At 42.8% G+C, this 24,661-nt stretch overlaps 1 protein-coding gene across 35 annotated transcripts in view; it reads right to left on the bottom strand.

The window, feature by feature from the left end:
• Positions 1-6,072: 6,072 nt before the first annotated feature.
• Positions 6,073-24,661, bottom strand: part of LOC115201175 (neurexin-1a) — a 92,016-nt gene continuing 73,427 nt past the window's right edge. For 26 of the 35 annotated variants that reach the window (XM_029764565.1, XM_029764554.1, XM_029764568.1 and 23 more), the window contains one exon: positions 6,073-8,820. In XM_029764565.1, the coding sequence (XP_029620425.1) occupies positions 8,516-8,820 (305 nt within the window). In that variant the 3' untranslated portion in view covers positions 6,073-8,515. The remainder of the gene's footprint in view (positions 8,821-24,661) is intronic. The other 9 variants (XM_029764580.1, XM_029764547.1, XM_029764566.1 and 6 more) reach the window with 1 other exon arrangement.

The raw sequence follows: 24,661 nt of genomic DNA, 5'->3' as shown, positions 1-24,661 counted from the left end.
AGGTGTTAGTTACGAGCTGTGATCTAATCACAAGGGACAAATACACTTATCCATCTCCTCTCTCCTTTTTCCTATCTTCTCCCTCATTCCTTCCTCCCCATCTCTCCTTTCTCTTACCCTCCTACTTTCTTCTTTGTATTGTGGTCCACCTATGTGCGGATGTCTGACAACTGTGTACATACAGTGCATTCGGAAAGTATTCAGACCCCTTGACTTTTTCTACATTTTGTTACGTTACAGCCTTATTCTAAAATGGATTAAATTGATTGAAAAAACAATCTACACACAATAACCCATAATGACTAAGCAAAAACAGGTTTTTAGAAATGCGTGCAAATTTATTCAAAATAAAATACTGAAATATATACTTAAGTATTCAGACCTTTTACTTAGTACTTTGTTGAAGCACCTTTGGCAGCGATTACAGCCTCAGTCTTCTTGGGTATGACGCTACAAACTTGGCACACCTGTATTTGAGGAGTTTCTCCAATTCTTCTCTGCAGATCCTCTCAAGCTCTGTCAGGTTGGATGGGGAGCGTTGCTGCACAGCTATTTTCAGGTTTCTCCAGAGATGTTCGATCAGGTTCAAGTCCGGGCTCTGGCTGGGCCACTCAAGGATATTCAGAGACTTGTCCCGAAGCCACTCCTGCATTATCTTGGCTGTGTGCTTAGGGTTATTGTCCTGTTGGAAGGTGAACCTTCGCTCCAGTCTGAGGTCCTGATTGCTCTGGAGCAGATTTTCATCAAGGATCTCTCTGTACTTTGCTCCATCTTTCCCTCGATCCTGACTAGTCTCCCAGTCTCTGCTGCTGAAAAACATCTGCCACCACCATCCTTCACCGTAGAGATGGTGCCAGGTTTCCTCCAGATGTGACGCTTGGCATTCAGGCCAAAGAGTTCAATCTTCGTTTCATCAGACCAAAGAATTTTGTTTCTCTAGGTCTGAGAGTCCTTTAGGTGCCTTTTGGCAAACTCCAAGCGTGCTGTCATGTGGCTTTTACTGAGAAGTGTCTTCCATCTGGCTACTACCATAAAGACCTGATTGGTGGAGTGCTGCAGAGATGGTTGTCCTTCTGGAAGGTTATCGCATCTCCACAGAGGAACTCTGGAGCTCTGTCAGAGTGACAATTTGGTTCTTGTTCATTTCCCTGACCGAGGCCCTTCTCCCCTGGTTGCTCAGTTTGGCCTGGCGGTCAGCTCTAGGAAGAGTCTTGGTGGTTCTAAACTTCTTCCATTTAAGAATGATGGATGCCACTGTGTTCTTGGGACCTTCAATGCTGTAGACATGTTTAGGTAGCCTTCCCCAGATCTGTGCCTCGACACAATCCTGTCTCGGATCTCTACGGACAATTCCTTCAACCCCATGGCTTGTTTTTTTTAACATTTTTTACATGCGCTGTCAACTGTGGGACCTTGTATAGATGTGTGTTCCTTTCCAAATCATGTCCAATCAAATGAATTTACCACAGGTGGACTCCAATCAAGTTGTAGAAACATCTCAAGGATGATCAATGGAACAGGATGCACCTGAGCTCAATTTCAAGTCTCATAGCAAAAGGTCTGAAAACTTATGTAAATAAGGGATTTCTGTTTTTTATTATTATGACATTTGTTAACATTTCTAAAGACCTCTTTTTGCTTTGTCATTGTGGGGTATTGTGTGTAGATTGATGAGGAAAACAATGGAGATAATCAATTTTAGAATAAGGCTGTAACATAACAAAATGTGGAAAAAGTCAAGGGGTCTGAATACTTTCCGATGGCACTGTACAGTGAGGGAAAAAAGTATTTGATCCCCTGCTGATTTTGTACGTTTGCCCACTGACAAAGAAATGATCAGTCTATAATTTTAATGGTAGGTTTGTTTGAACAGTGAGAGACAGAATAACAACAAAACAATCCAGAAAAATGCATGTCAAAAATGTTATAAATTGATTTGCATTTTAATGAGGGAAATAAGTATTTGACCCCCTCTCAATCAGAAAGATTTCTGGCTCCCAGGTGTCTTTTATACAGGTAACGAGCTGAGATTAGGAGCACACTTCTTAAGGGAGTGCTCCTAATCTCAGTTTGTTACCTGTATAAAAGACACCTGTCCACAGAAGCAATCAATCAATCAGATTCCAAACTCTCCACCATGGCCAAGACCAAAGAGCTCTCCAAGGATGTCAGGGACAAGATTGTAGACCTACACAAGGCTGGAATGGGCTACAAGACCATCGCCAAGCAGCTTGGTGAGAAGGTGACAACAGTTAGTGCGATTATTCGCAAATGGAAGAAACACAAAAGAACTGTCAATCTCCCTCGGCCTGGGGCTCCATGCAAGATCTCACCTCGTGGCGTTGCAATGATCATGAGAACGGTAAGGAATCAGCCCAGAACTACACGGGAGGATCTTGTCAATGATCTCAAGGCAGCTGGGACCATAGTCACCAAGAAAACAATTGGTAACACACTACGTCGTGAAGGACTGAAATCCTGCAGTGCCCACAAGGTCCCCCTGCTCAAGAAAGCACATATACATGCCCGTCTGAAGTTTGCCAATGAACAGCTGAATGATTCAGAGCACAACTGGGTGAAAGTGTTGTGGTCAGATGAGACCAAAATGGAGCTCTTTGGCATCAACTCGCCGTGTTTGGAGGAGGAGGAATGCTGGCTATAACCCCAACAACACCATCCCCACCGTCAAACATGGAAGTGGAAACATTATGCTTTGGGGGTGTTTTTCTGCTAAGGGGACAGGACAACTTCACCCCATCAAAGGGACGATGGACGGGGCCATGTACCGTCAAATCTTGGGTGAGAACCTCCTTCTCTCAGCCAGGGCATTGAAAATGGGTCGTGGATGAGTATTCCAGCATGACAATGACCCAAAACACAAGGCCAAGGCAACAAAGGAGTGGCTCAAGAAGAAGCACATTAAGGTCCTGGAGTGGCCTAGCCAGTCTCCAGACCTTAATCCCATAGAAAATCTGTGGAGGGAGCTAAAGGTTCGATTTCCCAAACGTCAGCCTCGAAACCTTAATGACTTGGAGAAGATCTGCAAAGAGGAGTGGGACAAAATCCCTCCTGAGATGTGTGCAAACCTGGTGGCCAACTACAAGAAACGTCTGACCTCTGTGATTGCCAACAAGGGTTTTGCCACCAAGTACTAAGTCATGTTTTGCAGAGGGGTCAAATACTTATTTCCCTCATTAAAATGCAAATCAATTTATGACATTTTTTACATGCGTTTTTCTGGATTTTTTGTTGTTGTTATTCTGTCTCTCACTGTTCAAATAAACCTACCATTAAAATTATAGACTGATCATTTCTTTGTCAGGGGGCAAATGTACAAAATCAGCAGGGGATCAAATACTTTTTCCCCCCACTGTATGTATGTGTAAGGTGTGTGTAGGTGTGTGTTCTCTATCCTTAAAGAGGTATATAGGGAATGTCTACCTGTCAGTGTGCTCAAGGAAGCAGGAGGGTCGAAGTCAGGCGCAGGAAACACAAGTCCGTGAACACACGTCATTTTAATAAATAATCCACACGTTGCCAAGAAACAGGTAAGGCAGGACAGAGCAACACAAATGCCCAAAATAACAGCCTGCACGCAGCGTAGGGACGCAGCCCAAAACACGCCGCCACAAAACCCACAGGCAGAAGGAAAAACACCTGCACCCTCAGAACAAACACCTGACGAAAAATAATCACGCACAAAGAACAACCTAACACAGAACGACTAAATACCCTCCCCCACTAATAAACTAATACTAAACAGGTGCCAACTAAACTGGACCTGACCAACAGAAAATAAAAGAGGATTGGTGGCAGCTAGTAGGCCGGCGACGACGACCGCCGAGCGCCGCCCGGGCGAGGAGGGGCGCCACCTTCCGTCGATGTTGTGACACTACCAGCGTGAGGTGCATGTAAGGTGTGTCTAACTCTGGTTTTACAGCGGCCTATGTGTGGCGTTTCATTCAGCGTAAGTGCAGTTGTGTGTGTTTAAGGTGTGTGGGTATAAGTAGTGTTGGTAGTTGAATATAATGTTCGTACAGAGGTCTAGGGCATGCCGTTGAGGGTGAGGTGTGTGTAAAGCAGGGGTGTCAGACAAATTTTCCCCCGGGGGCCGCATTCGCCCTTCAACAAGTGTCACGGATCCCTCCGGAACTGTCATTCCGCACACCTGGTCCCTATTCCCATTTGATTAGTAATTGTATAAGTGTGCCCTTTGTTTACCATTGTCCTGTCGATTATTGTTCCTATGTCCGTTGGTCGTGTGAGTACCTGTGCTGTGTTGTTTTGCCTTTCGTGCCACTTGTATTGCGCAGATGATTACGGGTCTCGTCCCGTGTGATAATCATTGTGTGCTTGTGTGTGTTCGGGTCTTGTCCCGTGAATTTATTAGAGGTACTCCTCGTTCTATACGTGTTTGTTTGGTCTTCGTCCCCGTGCCTTTACATGGCATGCTGTAATTTGGGTCAATAAAAACCCCTATTACGCATTCCTGTGCCTGTCTCCCGATCCCTTTATACCAACGTGACAACAAAGTCCGGAGGGCCGCACAAAAAATTGCCTATATTTCCTCGCTGTGAACATTTTCAGAAAATAGTCCTCTGTCCATCGTTTTGGGAATTTTCGATGCTCCCTGACTGTCTAGCTTTCATTTTGGTGATTATTAGCAAGCTGGACACAGTCAATAAACAGTATGAATATACAATAGGTCCATTATCCTTCCTACACAGTTTCGATTTGGTTTTGGTCATTGTAAAGTATATTGAGTTTGTTTTCCCCCCACTGAGTGTTTAAAACACTAGGAACACCTTCCTAATATTCGGTTACACCCCCTGCCCTTAGAACAGCCTCAATTCGTCAGAAACCTACAAGATGTTGAAAGCATTCCACAGGGATGCTGGCCCATGTTGACTCAAGTTGGCTGGATGTCGTTTGGGGTAGGACCATTCTTGATACACACGGGAAATCAATCAATCAATCAATCAATCAAATGTATTTATAAAGCCCTTTTTACATCAGCAGATGTCACAAAGTGTTTATACAGAAACCCAGCCTAAAACCCCAAAGAGCAATGCAGATGTAACATTTCTGAACTTGTTTTTGATTTGTCATTATGGGCTATTGTGTGTAGATTGATGAGGAAACAGATAAATGTAATCCATTTTGGAATAAGGCTGTAGCGTAACAAATGTGGAAAATATTATAAACTATAACACAGTAACTAACCAACAGTCACTACAGTGTGGTAACTTTGAACAACGTCATGTTCCTGCCCTGATCTCCATGTTCAATCAGCAACACATCTCCTCCACCAATGTTTACATGCACACAGGTGCTTCAGCAGTGGCCTCACTCCTCTCTTCCCAGAAACTCATCCGTCCTTTCCTTTCTCCGTCTCTCTCTGGTCAGCAGTGCCCACACTCCTCTTCCCAGAAACTCATCCGTCCTTTCCTTTCTCCGTCTCTCTCTGGTCAGCAGTGTGTGTGCATGAGTTTGAGAGCGAGAGAGACAGTGTGCAAGAGAGAGTGTGTTAAAGAGAGACCGAGATTGAAAGAGGCTGCTGTTTCTTCCTGTAGTGGTGTGTGTGTGTGTGTGTGTGATGGTGGTCACAGTGTGACATAGACCTTCGGAGATGGGGTTGATAAACTGTTCACTTATCCACCAATCCCCTGGATCCCTTCCCTTTGCCCCGTTCCCCTAACTCCAGAGGATCTTGTGGATATCTACTGCGACCAGGGAGTGTGTTTAGCCTGTTTGTTTGTATGTGTGTGTCTGAGGAAAACAATGTGGACATAACGTTCTCTAACACAACACTCTTAAAATGGTTATTCCAAAATGGTTATTCGGTAGTAACCCTTTTTGGTTCCAGGTAGTACTATTTTGGGATCCATGTAGAACCCTCTGTGTAAAGGGTTTTTACATGGAACCCAAAAGGGTTCTACCTGGAAACAAAAAGAGGGAGAGACAGAATGGGATAGAGGGAGGGATAAAGGAATATTGTTGTGTAGGAAATTTGCTAAATAACCTCACCTATGTCATATTTTTGAATAGAAGAGAATAGAATAAAAGTCAAGATAACTTCACTTGGGTAATATTTTATTGACTCGTTTGATCTTCAAAACTATTTTTCATAATAAAGTTCCACTTTATGTTCTTCAAAGAACTGTAACAATAAAAATAAAAGTAAAATACTGTAGAAAAATTGTATATATATAAAATCAAAAGGCTAAATGAACACTTAGATGAAGAACACCACAGTTCAATGCTCCTCCTTCACTTCAGATAGAAACAGAGAGAGGAGAAAGGGAGAAAGAGAGAGAGGGAGAGAGGCGTCGACTAGAGGGAGAGAGGAACAGAGAGAAATATGGATAAAGGGATAGATAAAGAGAAGGACTCAATTAGTTACATTTTTCTGTCTAATTTTTAGGTTTTATAACTACTATGTCTTTAATGCTTTATGTCCCGCCCCCAGTCTGATTCCCATGCATGTGATTGGTTGGCAATATTGCTTGGATGACCTGGGGGAGCGTGCTTGCCGACAAAAGCTAGAAATACAATGTCCAGATTAGTCACAATGGAGACTACTGCCTGTTCTGGACAGTGAATTTCTATCTACTCTGTTCTTACAGTAGGCATGTGTCTCAAATGGCACCCTATTACCTGTGCACTACTTTTGATCAGAGCCATGTAGGTTTAGGGTTAGCACTAACAGTGCACTACTTTAAACATCTGCCATTTGAGACATACAGTCTTATATGCACTGAATGACATCATAATCACACCTTTAACCTTCTCCACAGAGCCCCCCCCCCCACCCACTCCCGCCTGGCTGGAATTGATCACATGGACAACGAGAGGGACAATCAACCAATGTGAACACACAGGATGCTCGGAGAGGGAGGGCCAATGAAAGTAAAGCAACGCAAATTCTATTAGCCAATGGCATCATGAACAGCTCTATCATTATAGAAACACATGATAACACTTAGTATTCTGTTTTTGATTATTTTACAGACATTTTTTTTTGTAATATAAAACGTTCATCAGAGCACGTATAGTTGTCTATAGGACAGGCTTTAAAACAGGGCTGGGCCTGTGGCAGGAGGACATACCCAGCCTTTACACCAGGGTTACTCACTAAACCACAACCCAAAACAAACACACCATCCTGGCTCTCAGAGGCCCTGGAGCCTGGTCACACTCTTTTAGTCAGTTGTATCTGCTGTGTGTTGGAGGCGATGGAACGGTGTTGTGTGTACAGCATTTGTCCTGTCTTCTTATTGGTGATCGTTATATGATGTTAGTTCTGAAGTTAGCTTATCCTGTTATGTGTTGTCTGTCTGTCACTATTAAGCCCCGTAATAATTGGCCCTCGGGTGGTGGATCATGTGGTAGGCTTTGGTGAGCCAGGTGGTAGGTTATGGCTGTGCTGGGTTTAGGAGTAACCCCTTTAGTCTCTGCTCTGTTAGAAACACATGGAGTAAGATAATTCAACGTGCAACAATTTCCCCAAAGAGTCTAAACTGCCCACATGTTCATCATCATTCTTCTTTTTCTTCATCATCGACTTCAGCATTATCATAATAACATCATCATTATCGCAGATATTGTTGCCACCGGTCAGGGATGAAGCTCTGGTAATGAAGCTCTTGTGGTGTTGTAGGAGGTGTGTGTGTGTGTTGTGTGTTTTGTGTAGGTAGGTAGGTAGGTAGGTAGTTCTGGTCTCTGGTCTCCTCTCCAGAGTCAAAGTCTCTCGTTTTCATAGTCTGGATGGGTTGATACAACGTTGTAACGTATGTTGTATAACGTTGGAAAATAAATGTCCCAGCAACATTTCAAACACATACAGCTCCTTTTTCCACGTACACGCCCTACTCCGTCCCTCCCCAGCGAGTCGGGCAAACCTGGTGGGTGTGACTCTTCCGGTCTTATTGGCGTGGTAACGTCCATCCTGCTGACTGCTGGGCTAGGGTTAGGGGCAGGGTTCAGGTAATCTGGTGTTCCCCCATTGGACAACACCAGCCTTACACAAAATTGAAACTGGGAGTTTATCAGGGTGTTAATCTGGATATACTGATTTTGACTCCGTACGACAGAACACTAGCGTTTTTTTTGTGTGTTCTTTCCCAGTCTGCCCCCCCCCTGCCCCCCCTCTCTCTGAGTCTACAGGACAGTTTATAGCAGGGAGAGACAGGGGGCTGGTCCTGTACTAGGAGTCTACCTGGTGATTACTCTGCTTGTCATTATGGTTATTCTGGTCGAACACAGGCCTCACACAGAGAGGCTGTGGTTAGTGGTTACTATTACTGTACAGTATGGGTCTCTGCCCTCATGGCAGTCTCTTTGTCTCTGTGTGTTTCTTTTCTGTGTGTGTGTGTGTGTGTGTGTGTGTGTGTGTGTGTGTGTTTGTGTGTGTGTGTGTGTGTGTGTCTCAGGGCATGTCCTCCTGTATGTGTGCATATGTCTGTATAAGTGTAGATGTGTATATGTAAATGTCATAAGGGTGTCCCTCCCCTCCTCACACGTAGTACTCCTTGTCTTTGTTCTTCTTGTTCTTGGAGATCTTGGCGATGCCCAGCGGCTTGTCCTTGGTGCTGCCGTTAGGCTGGGTGGCAGAGTTACTGATGTAGTTGCGGCTCTCGTCCACGTGGTAGGAGCCCTCGTCGCGGTTGCGGTACTTGTACATGGCGTAGAGCAGGATGAGGATGCAGAGGGCAGCGGCCGCCACGATGCCCACCACCATGCCTGTGGTGCTGCTGGACTCCCTCACTACCTCTGATGTCCCCGGGAACGGCTTGACCTCCGGGAGAGGGGGGTGGGCTGCTGGAGGGTGGATGACGGGAGAGGGGAAGGGAGAGGGGGACAGTGAGAGTTGTCTATAGAGTCCAACATTTTTCTCCATGTTAGTTGCCATCATTGTCCATCTTTCTGTTTAGTCTGAAGTTGTTTTTGCTTTGGTTTTTGTTTGGTTTGAAACTGTAAAGTGTCTTTGGATTCTAGAAAAGTGCTATATAAATTCTACATATTATTAGTATTATTCATGGAAAATGATATAGAACAGTGCTCTACAGTTTCACTTGCAGCAATTATGAAAGTGTGTGATCTTAGGATAAACCTGCTGCACATTAAACCTATATGTCTCTCCAGTCTACTAGCCATACTGTTAGTCTGTGAGGGTAGAAAATGTTTCTCCAGTCTGCTAGCCATACTGTTAGTGTGTGAGGGTAGAAAATGTTTCTCCAGTCTACTAGCCATACTGTTAGTGTGTGAGGGTTGAAAATGTTTCTCCAGTCTATTAGCCATACTGTTAGTGTGTGAGGGTAGAAAATGTTTCTCCAGTCTACTAGCCATACTGTTAGTGTGAGAGGGTAGTAAATGTTTCTATAGTCTACTAGCCATACTGTTAGTGTGTGAGAGTAGTAAATGTTTATCCAGTCTACTAGCCATACTGTTTGTGTGTGAGGGTAGTAAATGTTTATCCAGTCTACTAGCCATACTGTTAGTGTGTGAGGGTAGTAAATGTTTCTATAGTCTACTAGCCATACTGTTAGTGTGTGAGGGTAGTAAATGTTTATCCAGTCTACTAGCCATACTGTTAGTGTGTGAGGGTAGTAAAAGTTTATCCAGTCTACTAGCCATACTGTTAGTGTGTGAGGGTAGTAAATGTTTCTCCAGTCTACTAGCCATACTGTTAGTGTGTGAGGGTAGTAAATGTTTCTCCAGTCTACTAGCCATACTGTTCGTGAGGGTAGAAAATGTTTCTCCAGCCTACTAGCCATACGGTTAGTTTGAGAGGGTAGTAAATGTTTCTCCAGTCTATTAGCCATACTGTTAGTGTGTGAGGGCAGTAAAAGTTTCTCCAGTCCGCTAGCCATACTGTTAGTGTTTGAGGGTAGTAAAAGTTTCTCCAGTCTACTAGCCATACTGTTAGTGTTTGAGGGTAGTAAAAGTTTCTCTAGTCTACTAGCCACACTGTTAGTGTGTGAGGGTAGTAAATGTTTCTCCAGTCTACTAGCCATACTGTTAGTGTGTGAGGGTAGTAAATGTTTCTGCAGTCTACTAGCCAAACTGTTAGTGTGTGAGGGTAGTACATGTTTCTCGAGTCTACTAGCCATACTGTTAGTGTGTGAGGGTAGCAAATGTTTATCCAGTCTACCTGCCATACTGTTAGTGTGTGAGGGAAGTAAATGTTTCTCTAGTCTACTAGCCATTCGGTTAGTTTGAGAGGGTAGTAAATGTTTATCTAGTCTACTAGCCCTACTGTTAGTGTGTGAGGGTAGTGAATGTTTCTCCAGTCCACTAGCCATACTGTTCGTGAGGGTAGAAAATGTTTCTCCAGCCTACTAGCCATACGGATAGTTTGAGAGGGTAGTAAATGTTTCTCCAGTCTACTAGCCATACTGGTATTGTGTGAGGGTAGGAAATGTTTCTCCAGTCTACTAGCCATTAGGTTAGTGTGTGAGGGTAGTAAATGTTTCTCCAGTCTACTAGCCATACTGTTAGTGTGTGAGGGTAGTAAATGTTGCTCCAGCCTACTAGCCATACGGTTAGTTTGAGAGGGTAGTAAATGTTTCTCCAGTCTACTAGCCATACCGTTAGTGTGTGAGGGTAGCAAATGTTTATCCAGTCTACCTGCCATACTGTTAGTGTGTGAGGGTAGTAAATGTTTCCCCAGTCTACTGGCCCTACTGTTAGTGTGGGAAGATAATAAATGTTTTTATAGTCTACTAGCCATACTGTTACTGTGTGAGGGTAGTAAATAATTCTCCAGGCTACTAGCCATACTGTTCGTGAGGGTAGAAAATGATTCTCCAGCCTACTGGCCATACGGTTAGCTTGAGAGGGTAGTAAATGTTTCTCCAGTCAACTAGCCATACTGTTAGTGTGTGAGGGTAGTACATGTTTCTCCAGTCTACTAGCCATACTGTTAGTGTGTGAGGGTAGTAAATGTTTCTCCAGTCTACAGGCCATACTGTTTCTGTGTGAGGGTAGTACATGTTTCTCCAGTCTATTAGCCACACTGTTAGTGTGTGAGGGTAGTAAATGTTTCTCCAGTCTACTAGCCATACGGTTAGTTTGAGAAGGTAGTAAATGTTTCTCCAGTCTACTAGCCATACTGTTAGTGTGTGAGGGTAGTAAATGTTTCCCAAGTCTACTGGCCATAATGTTAGTGTGGGCAGATAATAAATGTTTCTCCAGTCTACAAGCCATACTGTTATTGTGTGAGGGTAGGAAATGTTTCTCCAGTCTACTAGCCATACTGTCAGCGTGTGAAGGTAGTAAATGTTTCTATAGTCTACTAGCCATACTGTTAGTGTGTGAGGGTAGTAAATTATTCTCCAGTCTACTAGCCATACTGTTACTGTGTGAGGGTAGTAAATAATTCTCCAGTCTACTAGCCATACTGTTCGTGAGGGTAGAAAATGATTCTCCAGCCTACTAGCCATACTGTTAGTTTGAGAGGGTAGTAAATGTTTCTCCAGTCTACTAGCCATACGGTTAGTTTGAGAAGGTAGTAAATGTTTCTCCAGTCTACTAGCCATACTGTTAGTGTGTGAGGGTAGTACATGTTTCTCCAGTCTACTAGTCATACTGTTAGTGTGTGAGGGTAGTAAATGTTTCTCCAGTATACTAGCCATACTGTTAGCGTGTGAGTGAAGTAAATGTGTCTCCAGTCCACTAGCCATACTGTTCGTGAGGGTAGAAAATGTTTCTCCAGTCAACTAGCCATACTGTTACTGTGTGAGGGTAGTAAATAATTATCCAGTCTACTAGCCATACTGTTCGTGAGGGTAGAAAATGATTCTCCAGCCTACTAGCCATACTGTTAGTTTGAGAGGGTAGTAAATGTTTCTCCAGTCTACTAGCCATACGGTTAGTTTGAGAAGGTAGTAAATGTTTCTCCAGTCTACTAGCCATACTGTTAGTGTGTGAGGGTAGTAAATGTTTCTCCAGTCTACTAGCCATACTGTTAGTGTGTGAGGGTAGTAAATGTTTCTGCAGTCTACTAGCCAAACTGTTAGTGTGTGAGGGTAGTACATGTTTCTCGAGTCTACTAGCCATACTGTTAGTGTGTGAGGGTAGCAAATGTTTATCCAGTCTACCTGCCATACTGTTAGTGTGTGAGGGAAGTAAATGTTTCTCTAGTCTACTAGCCATTCGGTTAGTTTGAGAGGGTAGTAAATGTTTCTCCAGTCTACTAGCCCTACTGTTAGTGTGTGAGGGTAGTGAATGTTTCTCCAGTCCACTAGCCATACTGTTCGTGAGGGTAGAAAATGTTTCTCCAGCCTACTAGCCATACGGATAGTTTGAGAGGGTAGTAAATGTTTCTCCAGTCTACTAGCCATTAGGTTAGTGTGTGAGGGTAGTAAATGTTTCTCCAGTCTACTAGCCATTCTGTTAGTGTGGGAGGGTAGTAAATGTTGCTCCAGCCTACTAGCCATACGGTTAGTTTGAGAGGGTAGTAAATGTTTCTCCAGTCTACTAGCCATACCGTTAGTGTGTGAGGGTAGCAAATGTTTATCCAGTCTACCTGCCATACTGTTAGTGTGTGAGGGTAGTAAATGTTTCCCCAGTCTACTGGCCCTACTGTTAGTGTGGGAAGATAATAAATGTTTTTATAGTCTACTAGCCATACTGTTACTGTGTGAGGGTAGTAAATAATTCTCCAGGCTACTAGCCATACTGTTCGTGAGGGTAGAAAATGATTCTCCAGCCTACTGGCCATACGGTTAGCTTGAGAGGGTAGTAAATGTTTCTCCAGTCAACTAGCCATACTGTTAGTGTGTGAGGGTAGAAAATGATTCTCCAGTCTACTAGCCATACTGTTAGTGTGTGAGGGTAGTGAATGTTTCTCCAGTCTACTAGCCATACTGTTAGTGTGTGAGGGTAGTAAATGTTTCTCCAGTCTACTAGCCATACTGTTAGTGTGTGAGGGTAGTAAATGTTTCTCCAGTCTACAGGCCATACTGTTTCTGTGTGAGGGTAGTACATGTTTCTCCAGTCTATTAGCCACACTGTTAGTGTGTGAGGGTAGTAAATGTTTCTCCAGTCTACTAGCCATACGGTTAGTTTGAGAAGGTAGTAAATGTTTCTCCAGTCTACTAGCCATACTGTTAGTGTGTGAGGGTAGTAAATGTTTCCCAAGTCTACTGGCCATAATGTTAGTGTGGGCAGATAATAAATGTTTCTCCAGTCTACAAGCCATACTGTTATTGTGTGAGGGTAGGAAATGTTTCTCCAGTCTACTAGCCATACTGTAAGCGTTTGAAGGTAGTAAATGTTTCTATAGTCTACTAGCCATACTGTTAGTGTGTGAGGGTAGTAAATGATTCTCCAGTCTACTAGCCATACTGTTACTGTGTGAGGGTAGTAAATAATTCTCCAGTCTACTAGCCATACTGTTCGTGAGGGTAGAAAATGATTCTCCAGCCTACTAGCCATACTGTTAGTTTGAGAGGGTAGTAAATGTTTCTCCAGTCTACTAGCCATACGGTTAGTTTGAGAAGGTAGTAAATGTTTCTCCAGTCTACTAGCCATACTGTTAGTGTGTGAGGGTAGTAAATGTTTCTGCAGTCTACTAGCCAAACTGTTAGTGTGTGAGGGTAGTACATGTTTCTCCAGTCTACTAGTCATACTGTTAGTGTGTGAGGGTAGTAAATGTTTCTCCAGTATACTAGCCATACTGTTAGCGTGTGAGTGAAGTAAATGTGTCTCCAGTCCACTAGCCATACTGTTCGTGAGGGTAGAAAATGTTTCTCCAGTCAACTAGCCATACTGTTACTGTGTGAGGGTAGTAAATAATTATCCAGTCTACTAGCCATACTGTTCGTGAGGGTAGAAAATGATTCTCCAGCCTACTAGCCATACTGTTAGTTTGAGAGGGTAGTAAATGTTTCTCCAGTCTACTAGCCATACGGTTAGTTTGAGAAGGTAGTAAATGTTTCTCCAGTCTACTAGCCATACTGTTAGTGTGTGAGGGTAGTAAATGTTTCTCCAGTCTACTAGCCATACTGTTAGTGTGTGAGGGTAGTAAATGTTTCTGCAGTCTACTAGCCAAACTGTTAGTGTGTGAGGGTAGTACATGTTTCTCGAGTCTACTAGCCATACTGTTAGTGTGTGAGGGTAGCAAATGTTTATCCAGTCTACCTGCCATACTGTTAGTGTGTGAGGGAAGTAAATGTTTCTCTAGTCTACTAGCCATTCGGTTAGTTTGAGAGGGTAGTAAATGTTTCTCCAGTCTACTAGCCCTAATGTTAGTGTGTGAGGGTAGTGAATGTTTCTCCAGTCCACTAGCCATACTGTTCGTGAGGGTAGAAAATGTTTCTCCAGCCTACTAGCCATACGGATAGTTTGAGAGGGTAGTAAATGTTTCTCCAGTCTACTAGCCATTAGGTTAGTGTGTGAGGGTAGTAAATGTTTCTCCAGTCTACTAGCCATACTGTTAGTGTGGGAGGGTAGTAAATGTTGCTCCAGCCTACTAGCCATACGGTTAGTTTGAGAGGGTAGTAAATGTTTCTCCAGTCTACTAGCCATACCGTTAGTGTGTGAGGGTAGCAAATGTTTATCCAGTCTACCTGCCATACTGTTAGTGTGTGAGGGTAGTAAATGTTTCCCCAGTCTACTGGCCCTACTGTTAGTGTGGGAAGATAATAAATGTTTTTATAGTCTACTAGCCATTCTGTTACTGTGTGAGGGTAGTAAATAATTCTCCAGGCTACTAGCCATACTGTTCGTGAGGGTAGAAAATGATTCTCCAGCCTACTAGCCATACTGTTAGTTTGAGAGGGTAGTAAATGTTTCTCCAGTCTACTAGCCATACGGTTAGTTTGAGAAGGTAGTAAATGTTTCTCCAGTCTACTAGCCATACTGTTAGTGTGTGAGGGTAGTAAATGTTTCTGCAGTCTACTAGCCAAACTGTTAGTGTGTGAGGGTAGTACATGTTTCTCCAGTCTACTAGTCATACTGTTAGTGTGTGAGGGTAGTAAATGTTTCTCCAGTATACTAGCCATACTGTTAGCGTGTGAGTGAAGTAAATGTGTCTCCAGTCCACTAGCCATACTGTTCGTGAGGGTAGAAAATGTTTCTCCAGTCAACTAGCCATACTGTTACTGTGTGAGGGTAGTAAATAATTATCCAGTCTACTAGCCATACTGTTCGTGAGGGTAGAAAATGATTCTCCAGCCTACTAGCCATACTGTTAGTTTGAGAAGGTAGTAAATGTTTCTCCAGTCTACTAGCCATACTGTTAGTGTGTGAGGGTAGTAAATGTTTCTCCAGTCTACTAGCCATACTGTTAGTGTGTGAGGGTAGTAAATGTTTCTGCAGTCTACTAGCCAAACTGTTAGTGTGTGAGGGTAGTACATGTTTCTCGAGTCTACTAGCCATACTGTTAGTGTGTGAGGGTAGCAAATGTTTATCCAGTCTACCTGCCATACTGTTAGTGTGTGAGGGAAGTAAATGTTTCTCTAGTCTACTAGCCATTCGGTTAGTTTGAGAGGGTAGTAAATGTTTCTCCAGTCTATTAGCCCTACTGTTAGTGTGTGAGGGTAGTGAATGTTTCTCCAGTCCACTAGCCATACTGTTCGTGAGGGTAGAAAATGTTTCTCCAGCCTACTAGCCATACGGATAGTTTGAGAGGGTAGTAAATGTTTCTCCAGTCTACTAGCCATTAGGTTAGTGTGTGAGGGTAGTAAATGTTTCTCCAGTCTACTAGCCATACTGTTAGTGTGGGAGGGTAGTAAATGTTGCTCCAGCCTACTAGCCATACGGTTAGTTTGAGAGGGTAGTAAATGTTTCTCCAGTCTACTAGCCATACCGTTAGTGTGTGAGGGTAGCAAATGTTTATCCAGTCTACCTGCCATACTGTTAGTGTGGGAAGATAATAAATGTTTTTATAGTCTACTAGCCATACTGTTACTGTGTGAGGGTAGTAAATAATTCTCCAGGCTAATAGCCATACTGTTCGTGAGGGTAGAAAATGATTCTCCAGCCTACTGGCCATACGGTTAGCTTGAGAGGGTAGTAAATGTTTCTCCAGTCAACTAGCCATACTGTTAGTGTGTGAGGGTAGTACATGTTTCTCCAGTCTACTAGCCATACTGTTAGTGTGTGAGGGTAGTGAATGTTTCTCCAGTCTACTAGCCATACTGTTAGTGTGTGAGGGTAGTAAATGTTTCTCCAGTCTACTAGCCATACTGTTAGTGTGTGAGGGTAGTAAATGTTTCTCCAGTCTACAGGCCATACTGTTTCTGTGTGAGGGTAGTACATGTTTCTCCAGTCTATTAGCCACACTGTTAGTGTGTGAGGGTAGTAAATGTTTCTCCAGTCTACTAGCCATACGGTTAGTTTGAGAAGGTAGTAAATGTTTCTCCAGTCTACTAGCCATACTGTTAGTGTGTGAGGGTAGTAAATGTTTCCCAAGTCTACTGGCCATAATGTTAGTGTGGGCAGATAATAAATGTTTCTCCAGTCTACAAGCCATACTGTTATTGTGTGAGGGTAGGAAATGTTTCTCCAGTCTACTAGCCATACTGTCAGCGTGTGAAGGTAGTAAATGTTTCTATAGTCTACTAGCCATACTGTTAGTGTGTGAGGGTAGTAAATGATTCTCCAGTCTACTAGCCATACTGTTACTGTGTGAGGGTAGTAAATCATTCTCCAGTCTACTAGCCATACTGTTCGTGAGGGTAGAAAATGATTCTCCAGCCTACTAGCCATACTGTTAGTTTGAGAGGGTAGTAAATGTTTCTCCAGTCTACTAGCCATACGGTTAGTTTGAGAAGGTAGTAAATGTTTCTCCAGTCTACTAGCCATACTGTTAGTGTGTGAGGGTAGTAAATGTTTCTCCAGTCTACTAGCCATACTGTTAGTGTGTGAGGGTAGTAAATGTTTCTGCAGTCTACTAGCCAAACTGTTAGTGTGTGAGGGTAGTACATGTTTCTCGAGTCTACTAGCCATACTGTTAGTGTGTGAGGGTAGCAAATGTTTATCCAGTCTACCTGCCATACTGTTAGTGTGTGAGGGAAGTAAATGTTTCTCTAGTCTACTAGCCATTCGGTTAGTTTGAGAGGGTAGTAAATGTTTCTCCAGTCTACTAGCCCTAATGTTAGTGTGTGAGGGTAGTGAATGTTTCTCCAGTCCACTAGCCATACTGTTCGTGAGGGTAGAAAATGTTTCTCCAGCCTACTAGCCATACGGATAGTTTGAGAGGGTAGTAAATGTTTCTCCAGTCTACTAGCCATTAGGTTAGTGTGTGAGGGTAGTAAATGTTTCTCCAGTCTACTAGCCATACTGTTAGTGTGGGAGGGTAGTAAATGTTGCTCCAGCCTACTAGCCATACGGTTAGTTTGAGAGGGTAGTAAATGTTTCTCCAGTCTACTAGCCATACCGTTAGTGTGTGAGGGTAGCAAATGTTTATCCAGTCTACCTGCCATACTGTTAGTGTGTGAGGGTAGTAAATGTTTCCCCAGTCTACTGGCCCTACTGTTAGTGTGGGAAGATAATAAATGTTTTTATAGTCTACTAGCCATTCTGTTACTGTGTGAGGGTAGTAAATAATTCTCCAGGCTACTAGCCATACTGTTCGTGAGGGTAGAAAATGATTCTCCAGCCTACTAGCCATACTGTTAGTTTGAGAGGGTAGTAAATGTTTCTCCAGTCTACTAGCCATACGGTTAGTTTGAGAAGGTAGTAAATGTTTCTCCAGTCTACTAGCCATACTGTTAGTGTGTGAGGGTAGTAAATGTTTCTGCAGTCTACTAGCCAAACTGTTAGTGTGTGAGGGTAGTACATGTTTCTCCAGTCTACTAGTCATACTGTTAGTGTGTGAGGGTAGTAAATGTTTCTCCAGTATACTAGCCATACTGTTAGCGTGTGAGTGAAGTAAATGTGTCTCCAGTCCACTAGCCATACTGTTCGTGAGGGTAGAAAATGTTTCTCCAGTCAACTAGCCATACTGTTACTGTGTGAGGGTAGTAAATAATTATCCAGTCTACTAGCCATACTGTTCGTGAGGGTAGAAAATGATTCTCCAGCCTACTAGCCATACTGTTAGTTTGAGAAGGTAGTAAATGTTTCTCCAGTCTACTAGCCATACTGTTAGTGTGTGAGGGTAGTAAATGTTTCTCCAGTCTACTAGCCATACTGTTAGTGTGTGAGGGTAGTAAATGTTTCTGCAGTCTACTAGCCAAACTGTTAGTGTGTGAGGGTAGTACATGTTTCTCGAGTCTACTAGCCATACTGTTAGTGTGTGAGGGTAGCAAATGTTTATCCAGTCTACCTGCCATACTGTTAGTGTGTGAGGGAAGTAAATGTTTCTCTAGTCTACTAGCCATTCGGTTAGTTTGAGAGGGTAGTAAATGTTTCTCCAGTCTATTAGCCCTACTGTTAGTGTGTGAGGGTAGTGAATGTTTCTCCAGTCCACTAGCCATACTGTTCGTGAGGGTAGAAAATGTTTCTCCAGCCTACTAGCCATACGGATAGTTTGAGAGGGTAGTAAATGTTTCTCCAGTCTACTAGCCATTAGGTTAGTGTGTGAGGGTAGTAAATGTTTCTCCAGTCTACTAGCCATACTGTTAGTGTGGGAGGGTAGTAAATGTTGCTCCAGCCTACTAGCCATACGGTTAGTTTGAGAGGGTAGTAAATGTTTCTCCAGTCTACTAGCCATACCGTTAGTGTGTGAGGGTAGCAAATGTTTATCCAGTCTACCTGCCATACTGTTAGTGTGGGAAGATAATAAATGTTTTTATAGTCTACTAGCCATACTGTTACTGTGTGAGGGTAGTAAATAATTCTCCAGGCTAATAGCCATACTGTTCGTGAGGGTAGAAAATGATTCTCCAGCCTACTGGCCATACGGTTAGCTTGAGAGGGTAGTAAATGTTTCTCCAGTCAACTAGCCATACTGTTAGTGTGTGAGGGTAGTACATGTTTCTCCAGTCTACTAGCCATACTGTTAGTGTGTGAGGGTAGTGAATGTTTCTCCAGTCTACTAGCCATACTGTTAGTGTGTGAGGGTAGTAAATGTTTCTCCAGTCTACTAGCCATACTGTTAGTGTGTGAGGGTAGTAAATGTTTCTCCAGTCTACAGGCCATACTGTTTCTGTGTGAGGGTAGTACATGTTTCTCCAGTCTATTAGCCACACTGTTAGTGTGTGAGGGTAGTAAATGTTTCTCCAGTCTACTAGCCATACGGTTAGTTTGAGAAGGTAGTAAATGTTTCTCCAGTCTACTAGCCATACTGTTAGTGTGTGAGGGTAGTAAATGTTTCCCAAGTCTACTGGCCATAATGTTAGTGTGGGCAGATAATAAATGTTTCTCCAGTCTACAAGCCATACTGTTATTGTGTGAGGGTAGGAAATGTTTCTCCAGTCTACTAGCCATACTGTCAGCGTGTGAAGGTAGTAAATGTTTCTATAGTCTACTAGCCATACTGTTAGTGTGTGAGGGTAGTAAATGATTCTCCAGTCTACTAGCCATACTGTTAATGTGTGAGGGTAGTAAATAATTCTCCAGTCTACTAGCCATACTGTTCGTGAGGGTAGAAAATGATTCTCCAGCCTACTAGCCATACTGTTAGTTTGAGAGGGTAGTAAATGTTTCTCCAGTCTACTAGCCATACGGTTAGTTTGAGAAGGTAGTAAATGTTTCTCCAGTCTACTAGCCATACTGTTAGTGTGTGAGGGTAGTAAATGTTTCTGCAGTCTACTAGCCAAACTGTTAGTGTGTGAGGGTAGTACATGTTTCTCCAGTCTACTAGTCATACTGTTAGTGTGTGAGGGTAGTAAATGTTTCTCCAGTATACTAGCCATACTGTTAGCGTGTGAGTGAAGTAAATGTGTCTCCAGTCCACCAGCCATACTGTTCGTGAGGGTAGAAAATGTTTCTCCAGCCTACTAGCCATACGGATAGTTTGAGAGGGTAGTAAATGTTTCTCCAGTCTACTAGCCATACTGTTAGTGTGTGAGGGTAGTAAATGTTTCTCCAGTCTACAGGCCATACTGTTTCTGTGTGAGGGTAGTACATGTTTCTCCAGTCTATTAGCCACACTGTTAGTGTGTGAGGGTAGTAAATGTTTCTCCAGTCTACTAGCCATACTGTTAGTGTTTGAGGGTAGTAAAAGTTTCTCTAGTCTACTAGCCATACTGTTAGTGTGTGAGTGTAGTAAATGTTTCTCTAGTCTACTATCCATACTGTTAGTGTTTGAGGGTAGTAAAAGTTTCTCTAGTCTACTAGCCATACTGTTAGTGTGTGAGGGTAGTAAATGTTTCTATAGTCCACTAGCCATACTGTTAGTGTGTGAGGGTAGTACATGTTTCTCGAGTCTACTAGCCATACTGTTAGTGTGTGAGGGTAGCAAATGTTTATCCAGTCTACCTGCCATACTGTTAGTGTGTGAGGGAAGTAAATGTTTCTCTAGTCTACTAGCCATTCGGTTAGTTTGAGAGGGTAGTGAATGTTTCTCCAGTCCACTAGCCATACTGTTCGTGAGGGTAGAAAATGTTTCTCCAGCCTACTAGCCATACGGATAGTTTGAGAGGGTAGTAAATGTTTCTCCAGTCTACTAGCTATACTGGTATTGTGTGAGGGTAGGAAATGTTTCTCCAGTCTACTAGCCATACGGTTAGTGTGTGAGGGTAGTAAATGTTTGTCCAGTCTACTAGCCATACTGTTAGTGTGTGAGGGTAGTAAATGTTTCTATAGTCTACTAGACATACTATTAGTGTGTGAAGGTAGCAAATGTTTCTCTAGTCTACAGGCCATACGGTTAGTTTGAGAAGGTAGCAAATGTTTCTCCAGTCTACTAGCCACACTGTTAGTGTGTGAGGGTAGCAAATGTTTCCCCAGTCTACTGGCCATACTGTTAGTGTGGGCAGATAATAAATGTTTCTCCAGTCTACTAGCCATACTGTTATTGTGTGAGGGTAGGAAATGTTTCTCCAGTCTACTAGAAATACTGTTAGTGTGTGAGGGTGGTACATGTTTCTCCAGTCTACTAGCGATACTGTTACTGTGTGAGGGTAGTAAATGTTTCTCCAGTCTACAGGCCATACTGTTTCTGTGTGAGGGTAGTACATGTTTCTCCAGTCTATTAGCCACACTGTTAGTGTGTGAGGGTAGTACATGTTTCTCCAGTCTATTAGCCACACTGTTAGTGTTTGAGGGTAGTAAAAGTTTCTCTAGTCTACTAGCCATACTGTTAGTGTGTGAGGGTAGTAAATGTTTCTCTAGTCTACTATCCATACTGTTAGTGTTTGAGGGGAGTAAAAGTTTCTCTAGTCTACTAGCCATACTGTTAGTGTGTGAGGGTAGTAAATGTTTCTATAGTCCACTAGCCATACTGTTAGTGTGTGAGGGTAGTACATGTTTCTCGAGTCTACTAGCCATAATGTTAGTGTGTGAGGGTAGCAAATGTTTATCCAGTCTACCTGCCATACTGTTAGTGTGTGAGGGAAGGAAATGTTTCTCTAGTCTACTAGCCATTCGGTTAGTTTGAGAGGGTAGTAAATGTTTCTCCAGTCTACTAGCCATACTGTTAGTGTGTGAGGGTAGTAAATGTTTCTCCAGTCTACTAGCCATACGGTTAGTTTGAGAAGGTAGTAAATGTTTCTCCAGTCTACTAGCCATACTGTTAGTGTGTGAGGGTAGTAAATGTGTCTGCAGTCTACTAGCCAAACTGTTAGTGTGTGAGGGTAGTACATGTTTCTCCAGTCTACTAGTCATACTGTTAGTGTGTGAGGGTAGTAAATGTTTCTCCAGTATACTAGCCATACTGTTAGCGTGTGAGTGAAGTAAATGTGTCTCCAGTCCACTAGCCATACTGTTCGTGAGGGTAGAAAATGTTTGTCCAGCCTACTAGCCATACGGATATTTTGAGAGGGTAGTAAATGTTTCTCCAGTCTACTAGCCATACTGTTTCTGTGTGAGGGTAGTACATGTTTCTCCAGTCTATTAGCCACACTGTTAGTGTGTGAGGGTAGTAAATGTTTCTCCAGTCTACTAGCCATACGGTTAGTTTGAGAAGGTAGTAAATGTTTCTCCGGTCTACTAGCCATACTGTTAGTGTATGAGGGTAGTAAAAGTTTCTCCAGTCTACTAGCCATACTGTTAGTGTTTGAGGGTAGTAAAAGTTTCTCTAGTCTACTAGCCATACTGTTAGTGTGTGAGGGTAGTAAATGTTTCTCTAGTCTACTATCCATACTGTTAGTGTTTGAGGGTTGTAAAAGTTTCTCCAGTCTACTAGCCATACTGTTAGTGTGTGAGGGTAGTGAATGTTTCTCCAGTCTACTAGCCATACTGTTAGTGTGTTAGGGTAGTAAATGTTTCTCCATTCTACTAGCCATACTGTTAGTGTGTGAGGGTAGTAAATGTTTCTCCAGTCTACTAGCCATACTGTTAGTGTGTGAGGGTAGTAAATGTTTCTCCAGTCTACAGGCCATACTGTTTCTGTGTGAGGGTAGTACATGTTTCTCCAGTCTATTAGCCACACTGTTAGTGTGTGAGGGTAGTAAATGTTTCTCCAGTCTACTAGCCATACGGTTAGTTTGAGAAGGTAGTAAATGTTTCTCCAGTCTACTAGCCATACTGTTAGTGTGTGAGGGTAGTAAATGTTTCCCCAGTCTACTGGCCATAATGTTAGTGTGGGCAGATAATAAATGTTTCTCCAGTCTACAAGCCATACTGTTATTGTGTGAGGGTAGGAAATGTTTCTCCAGTCTACTAGCCATACTGTCAGCGTGTGAGGGTAGTAAATGTTTCTATAGTCTACTAGCCATACTGTTAGTGTGTGAGGGTAGTACATGTTTCTCCAGTCTACTAGCCATACTGTTACTGTGTGAGGGTAGTAAATAATTCTCCAGTCTACTAGCCATACTGTTCGTGAGGGTAGAAAATGATTCTCCAGCCTACTAGCCATACGGTTAGTTTGAGAGGGTAGTACATGTATCTCCAGTCTACTAGCCATACTGTTAGTGTGAGGGTAGCAAATGTTTATCCAGTCTACCTGCCATACTGTTAGTGTGTGAGGGAAGGAAATGTTTCTCTAGTCTACTAGCCATTCGGTTAGTTTGAGAGGGTAGTAAATGTTTCTCCAGTCTACTAGCCATACTGTTATTGTGTGAGGGTAGTACATGTTTCTCCAGTCTACTAGCCATACTGTTAGTGTGTGAGGGTAGTAAATGTTTCTCCAGTCTACAGGCCATACTGTTTCTGTGTGAGGGTAGTACATGTTTCTCCAGTCTATTAGCCACACTGTTAGTGTGTGAGGGTAGTAAATGTTTCTCCAGTCTACTAGCCATACGGTTAGTTTGAGAAGGTAGTAAATGTTTCTCCAGTCTACTAGCCATACTGTTAGTGTGTGAGGGTAGTAAATGTTTCTGCAGTCTACTAGCCAAACTGTTAGTGTGTGAGGGTAGTACATGTTTCTCCAGTCTTCTAGTCATACTGTTAGTGTGTAAGGGTAGTAAATGTTTCTCCAGTATACTAGCCATACTGTTAGCGTGTGAGTGAAGTAAATGTGTCTCCAGTCCACTAGCCATACTGTTCGTGAGGGTAGAAAATGTTTCTCCAGCCTACTAGCCATACGGATATTTTGAGAGGGTAGTAAATGTTTCTCCAGTCTACAGGCCATACTGTTTCTGTGTGAGGGTAGTACATGTTTCTCCAGTCTACTAGCCATACGGTTAGTTTGAGAAGGTAGTAAATGTTTCTCCAGTCTACTAGCCATACTGTTAGTGTATGAGGGTAGTAAAAGTTTCTCCAGTCTACTAGCCATACTGTTAGTGTTTGAGGGTTGTAAAAGTTTCTCCAGTCTACTAGCCATACTGTTAGTGTGTGAGGGTAGTAAATGTTTCTCCAGTCTACAGGCCATATTGTTTCTGTGTGAGGGTAGTACATGTTTCTCCAGTCTATTAGCCACACTGTTAGTGTGTGAGGGTAGTAAATGTTTCTCCAGTCTACTAGCCATACGGTTAGTTTGAGAAGGTAGTAAATGTTTCTCCAGTCTACTAGCCATACTGTTAGTGTGTGAGGGTAGTAAATGTTTCCCCAGTCTACTGGCCATAATGTTAGTGTGGGCAGATAATAAATGTTTCTCCAGTCTACAAGCCATACTGTTATTGTGTGAGGGTAGGAAATGTTTCTCCAGTCTACTAGCCATACTGTCAGCGTGTGAGGGTAGTAAATGTTTCTATAGTCTACTAGCCATACTGTTAGTGTGTGAGGGTAGTACATGTTTCTCCAGTCTACTAGCCATACTGTTACTGTGTGAGGGTAGTAAATAATTATCCAGTCTACTAGCCATACTGTTCATGAGGGTAGAAAATGATTCTCCAGCCTACTAGCCATACGGTTAGTTTGAGAGGGTAGTAAATGTTTCTCCAGTCTACTAGCCATACTGTTAGTGTGTGAGGGTAGTAAATGTTTCTCCAGTCTACTAGCCATACTGTTAGTGTGTGAGGGTAGTAAATGTTTCTATAGTCTACTAGACATACTATTAGTGTGTGAAGGTAGCAAATGTTTCTCTAGTCTACAGGCCATACGGTTAGTTTGAGAAGGTAGCAAATGTTTCTCCAGTCTACTAGCCACACTGTTAGTGTGTGAGGGTAGTACATGTTTCTCCAGTCTACTAGAAATACTGTTAGTGTGTGAGGGTGGTACATGTTTC

The sequence above is a fragment of the Salmo trutta genome, chromosome 10 (assembly GCF_901001165.1).
Source record: "Salmo trutta chromosome 10, fSalTru1.1, whole genome shotgun sequence".
Classification (NCBI taxonomy): Eukaryota; Metazoa; Chordata; class Actinopteri; order Salmoniformes; family Salmonidae; genus Salmo; species Salmo trutta.
The sequence above is the reverse complement of the archived record's forward strand: the minus strand, read 5'-3'. Positions and strand labels throughout refer to the sequence as shown.